At 32.5% G+C, this 6506-nt stretch overlaps 1 protein-coding gene across 1 annotated transcript; it reads left to right on the top strand.

Annotated features, from left to right (window-relative positions):
* The first annotated feature begins 1851 nt into the window (after nt 1–1851).
* On the top strand, nt 1852–2554 carry LOC105770971 (uncharacterized). Its single transcript, XM_012592349.2, has one exon. It carries the CDS (start codon nt 1962–1964, stop codon nt 2406–2408), a length of 447 nt encoding a protein of 148 aa, XP_012447803.1. The 5' UTR covers nt 1852–1961; the 3' UTR covers nt 2409–2554.
* Nucleotides 2555–6506: the final 3952 nt, after the last annotated feature.

The following is a 6506-nucleotide window of genomic DNA, read 5'->3' as shown; positions in this document are numbered from 1 at the left end:
TTTTCCAAATTATTACGGGAAGCATTTACTAAGTTGAAAAAAAAAAAAGAATAAAAGAGAGAGATAGGAAGACTCTTTGGTTAGTTATTTGAAAAGAGAGGCAAAATTAAAAGCCGTGGTGCATGGTGGATCAATCATTGAATCTCTCTCTCTTTTTAATATTCTTTAATTAATTAAAAGCCAAGTAATTGTGAATTGAATTACCCATAATCGTTAAACATAAGCAGCAAAACTGAGGTCCAGAATGATATGGCGCCAGTCCAGAAAGGGCAGGGGCCGCAGTGAAATGGCAAAAAGATTCCCTTAGCGGTAGCTTTTAGCTGCATAAATACCTGAAAACCGTGAAATGGGTCTTCCTTTTCATAACGAAATCTCTGCCACAACTATCACACCAGTGATACATTTTTGTCCCATCACAACTGAACAAATCTTTGCACATGCCTCGTTTCTATGCAATGATGCCCTATATGCCGTGATATTATTTTTGTTGGATCCCGAATATGATTACAAAAAAATAGCTGGTTAATTATTTGTTTCTCCTGATAAATTTCTTTCTTCCTACTCAAGTTATTAATTACTTTTAACAAGCCCTAACGAACATGGAAACTGCATATGCTGTAAAATCATGCATGCCTCTATACTGCTGCTGTGCTTCCGACCATTGCAGTTTTTCTCTCAACTATTTCTATTTACGAAAAAAATTAAATTTTGAGTTACTCGAATCGATTTTTCAAATAAACTCGAATAAGTAATTCAAGTTTCGAGTTAAGTTAAATTTGGAATAACTCAAATAAAATATTAGTGTAAATACCCTTTTGACCCTATTAATTTTGAAAATGAACAAATCAGGCTCTCTCAACAAAAACTACAAAATAATTTGTAAAATTTAAGATATTTATAGAAATTCTAAAATATATATTTTTAAAATTATAAAATTCTAAAGAATATATGGAAAAGTTAAAATTTGTCTAAAATAATAATTTTGAGACCTAAATAAATAAATTAACAATTCAAGTTTATCATACTAAATTTTTTTCTTATTTTATTTTGAAAGAGCTTTCAAATATATATGTCCTCTAACATGAAAATTTTCAAATGGGTAAAATATAGCTTCTTAACTCGAAATTTATTCACTCGATTCGATCAAATGCTCACCCATATTAAATTCTATCTTATTCTTGAAAAGAGAATATATTTAGTACATTGAAATTTTTGGACTTGACAAACAAGGTTAATGAATTGATAAATACCCTATAAGATATAGTAAAATATTTAAATAAATAAATATTTAAAAAAAAACAGACAAATAACAGTAAGCTTTATTTTTCAGCCAATGAGATATGACTGAAATGAGAGGAGAGGGGTGTAAGAGGAAGAGGAGGCAAAAAGGGGTAAATTTACCATACAACCCTTTTAAAAAAAATGGAATTAGAAAGTGGACAATTGAAAGTTGAGGTGTATAGGGCATTTTGGAATTTGTCAATGAAAGGATTTTGCTTACAAAATCACACAACCCAGTGCACAAAGTAAGTATCAATCATTGGGTGGTTTACCAAACCGTTTCAATATGGGAAGTACATTAATCTAATCTACTACAAAAAGAAAAAGGTATTTTAATCTAATCACCCTTGGTTTAAAATCAAACTAACCCTAAATTTTCTTTCATCATTATTATTAATAAATATGTTAAAATATAGTAAATGGGGATCCATAATTTAGTAAATGCCAAAAATTGAAAAGGCCCACATCTTAACCCTGGTTTGATGTAAAACCCATGACACAGCCCACAAACGTAGAAAGCACTGTGTGTATTAATTTCTTTTTCAGCTTTGATTTGTCTCTCTTTATATCACCCACATGGCGCATATCTCTTTCACTCCCCTGCTCCACTCACTTCACAATATATAAAAAACTTACAGAGCAAAAAGACACACACAGCATTCAATGTTTGGTTCCATGCAATGGCGATTTCAGGTTCAGACACTCAAAACCCAACAAGCAAACTGAGTACCCCCCTCGAGACTCACTGCGTTAAATGCGACTCTTGTGGCTTCACCGAGGAATGCACCGTTGCTTATATCATGCGTGTCCGTGAACGTTACCAGGGCCGTTGGATTTGCGGGCTCTGCATCGAGGCGGTCAAAGATGAGGTTTTGAGATCCGTAACGCTTATCTCCACCGAGGAAGCATTGGATCGTCACATCAGTTTCTGTAACAAGTTCAGGGCGTGGAGTCCTTCAGATGAAACGGAGCACCCCATTTTTGCCATGGGAAGAGTTCTTCGACGAAGCTTGGATTCGCCCAGACCTCTTAGGACTAAATCAAGTAGCGTATTGCCCGGACTTGAAGGAGTCAAACGCCCTTCTCTTCTTCGATCCGATAGTTGTTTCTCAGCTCTTTCTATCTAAATCTCAACAAAAGGTAAATGTATCAGGAAAAAACCAAAAAAGAAGAAACCTATCCGATTGATTATTACATATATAAAGGGTCTTTATGGCTCAAATGTTTGGGTATATGAAATTTAATCTATCTTATGGTGTTTTGAGTGTGTGTATATGATGACTGCTTTAGGTTTGAGAGTTACTTTGATTTAGCCTATGTTGTTTTAATCTTCTATATTCTTGAATCTTGGGGATAATATTTGAAGATAACAGTTTGGTATGTCTTGATTTTAGGATATTTGGTAAAGAATCTTACATCATGTGATGTTTTATGAAAATGGTAATGTTTAGTGAATCAAATTTCAGCTTGGACAGCTGTGAAAAATGGCTTATGTGGAAAGGGTGTAAATAAATTCTGGCATAAAAGGTAAACACGCACATTAGGGGAAAAAGAGAAAGGAAATTTCCTACAAGCAAAGGAAATATCTTTAAGATTCATGTTGTGTAATTTCGTTCTAATAATACAAATGTTGCTGCAGATTATAATAGCCATCTGCCATAACTCTTTCCAGGTAGATAACTGAAGTTTCCAGACATATCCAGCCAAATATATATATGTATTATTTTCAATGGTTTGAAAACATGATCAAATCCGACAAGAAATAAAACAGGGAAAAAGCCGGAACGGTTCTTTGATGGCCATTCCCTTTGGTAAATATTAAGTCCATGATCTCTTTTCATTTCATATTATTATGACTTGGAACAGCACATATGAAACCAGTTGGAACTGTAGTTGCCAGTCTGAAATACCAACATGTAAAATCAAATCAAATAAAAAAGAAATATATATATCTTGGCCTTTTCCTTTTATGACAGGTTGATCCATAGTTGTGCTTGATATTTTTGATAAAAAATAAAAAATTGCTCACACACCAATAGGATTAGGCCACATTACCTCTTAAAATTCATTGTTTAGTTCCCTGGTTTAATGGGGAACTTGTTTAGAGGTAGTTTCACACTTAACCGGTTGAAGTGCTCCCTGTGTGACATTTGGCTCATTGATAAACTAACACACCTCAAATGCATCCTCTCAAGCAAAAAAAAAACAATCTAGAGATCTCTGAATTCTGGAAGGACTAAAATGCAAAACCCCAAAGATTCAACAGGATCCTTGGAGTACAAAACTGAGCGATGTACCTGATCTGTAGATATCATGGATTATTCCAATGGCCCCCCGAAAAACAGCAGTAGCCATAATCAACATGTCTATTAACATCAAATCATCAACAATGCTTTAAGCGTTTGTATTTACTCGGGAGGCTGAGAGTAAAGACACCCATAGTTTCAATATCAGAGCTGTTGGTTTTATGTTTTGTGGTATGGTAAAACTGGCAAGGGGAGCATAATCTTGACATCAGATTTTGCATGCATGGAAATATTGACCCATTATGTGGATAGAAAATTCAGACAGTGACAGTACATTAACATATAACTCACAAGCAGCCTAGTCATGGGCCTAAATTCATCACTTGTGCCGAAGGGTAGTTTCATTTCCATAATTGCTAGGAATAAAGATGAATGAAAATTACCATGTTGAAACGTCGCCAATGTACTGTTTTTTGTTTTCTTCATTTTGCTGGTATAATATCACTTCAGGTCTAAAGCTAGATCTATACGGATTCTTCAGTTTTATTGCTTCTTCCAGACTCTGCAAACTAACAAGCACGACATTGACATGACAGTGTGATAACAAAGGTATTTTAAAAGGGTGGATGAATTAGAATTAACGAGTCTGGAAAAGTTCATAGATGATGTACTTTCGTTCCCTTTCACACTTTTCAGTTAACTTGAATGTGGTCATGCAATCGGTACCTTCCAAGAAAAACTTTAGGTTAAATTTGGAAATTCACTTAATAATTAGATTTGGATTTGGATGTAATTATTTATAATTATATAATTGTGGCGTGTTTGGGTAATTATTGTAATTAGTAAGTCTCACTAAATTGGGTGTAATTGCAGTATCCCAATTACACTTTCCATTTCTCAGGATAGGGTGAAAATTAGAGTAATTCAACAAGTAATTACACCCAAATTTAATTTTAAAAATACAAAATATAGAAATTATATTATACACATAAACATGTATAAGTGTTTGAGATAATTATGGTAAAAAAATCTTATTTTATAAATCATAAAAATTAATTATAAAAATAATTTGTGTGCTTTACAAAGTTATAACAAAAAATTAAATAAAATTGCACATGATGCTTATTTTTCTTATAAGTTTTATCTGTGATTGTATTATCAATTACTTTTTAGACTAGCATAATACATATGATGAATTGATTTTAATTTTTGTTACTTGTTTAGAAATTATTTTTATCACACTAATAATTTTTTAAAATATAAATTATGCAACTCTATAATTATAATTTGTACTACCAAACATTGTTAGGACCGTCCCGATTAAGCAACAAATAAGTAAAAATAGCAGAAGAAATTGAGAAGATGAACACACAAATTTAACGTGGAAAAACCCCTCCAAAGAGGATAAAAAACCACAGGCAAAGATAAATTTACTATAATGGCAAAAGAATGAAGAGTACAAAAGATGGAGATAAAACTAAACCCCGAAAACCCGAAAAATAAAGAACCCTCAAAACGTAAACACAAAATTCTCTGAATGTGTTATGAGTTCTAATCTAATGGGTGTTTTTTTCTAAGATTGTAAAAGAGCCTATTTATAGGCTAAATTAGTAAGTCAAATAAACTATACTAATAAATGCTAAATATATTATACTAATAAATACTAAATCTTCTAGAAAGAAAATATATTTTTGTTTAACTTGACTTGCAAGCAATCTCTTAGAATTTGGGTCACACAACTCTAACAAACTCCACCTTGACACGAATTCTTTCAACGTAATCTTTGTCAAAACCCGCCACGGGCCTATCTTGAACTATGCAGGGAATTAACTGAGTCGAATCTATGCTTAGAAGCTGGAAGACTTCTAGCCTTCGACTTATGCACTGCCAAATCAATACTAACCCGGGTCTGATTTTCACGAATACAGTGCCTTAACTTTTCAAAACATACATCCAAAAGAGAACCTCTCTTCAACGAAACGGTCATACCTTTTTCCCTCCTATGACCAAGTTGCCTCCGCTCCAAACGAGTTGACTTTGACTCTGTAACGGACGAGAGACGTCCGATTTCACTGGTCACTGTAGAACCTTCCAGAATATAAAGACTGCTAGTTCTTTTACCTTTTAACAAAACGAGAGCTCCACGAGATACTTTAATGTCGTTCGACTCGATGTTGATTCTACATCCTTTCAAGTCTAAAATACTCAATGAGATGAGATTCTTTCGTAAATCAGGTACATACCTGACATCTGAGAGTGTCCTAATCGTCCCATCGTGTATCCTAATTTTAACAGTACCAATACCGATTATTTTACTAGATGAATCGTTTCCCATGTTCACAACTCCACCTTCAACTGAACTATATGTGGAGAACTATTCTCTATTGGGACACATGTGGAAAGAACATTTTGTAACAGCCCAATTTTCAGTAGTGTCAGAATAGTGATTTGAGATCACTAAATCTGATGAAAATGTTAGAAAAATTTATTAATTAATAATTATAAGTTCAGCGTGATTTTAGAAATATTTTTGAATGAGTGAATTTTGTGATTTAAAAGAAAGTATTAGGTAAATTGGGTCAAAACGAGGTATCGAGACCTGGATATTATAAACTGAGCCGTAAATATTTTTATAAATATTTACGAAGTGTCATTAGGGTAGTATTAAAGTTTCGTTAAGAAATTTTAATGTTCCGATAGTTAATTGATTAAAAGGATTAAATTGCAATAGATATGAAAGTTGAATAATAGACTAAAGAAAAGTTAAAAGGACTAAATAGGCAATTATGCCTTTTTCTAAAGTTGAGGCGGTTTAACCTTAAAAATCTTAAGATATTTTTTTAATTTAAAATATATATTATATTATATAAACGTAAGTAATGATTATGTTTTTATATTATATTATTATTAATATATTATATTATATTATATATATATATAACAAAAGAAAGAATAGAAATGAGAAAGAAAGAAACAGAG

This window comes from Gossypium raimondii, chromosome 5 (assembly GCF_025698545.1).
Source record: "Gossypium raimondii isolate GPD5lz chromosome 5, ASM2569854v1, whole genome shotgun sequence".
NCBI lineage: Eukaryota > Viridiplantae > Streptophyta > Magnoliopsida > Malvales > Malvaceae > Gossypium > Gossypium raimondii.
Note: the sequence above shows the minus strand (reverse complement) of the source record. Positions and strands in the feature narration are given on the sequence as shown.

What these genes read in the sequence shown, in the direction of transcription:
- LOC105770971 (XM_012592349.2), top strand. Translation starts at nt 1,962, where the DNA reads ATGGCGATTTCAGGTTCAGACACTCAAAACCCAACAAGCAAACTGAGT.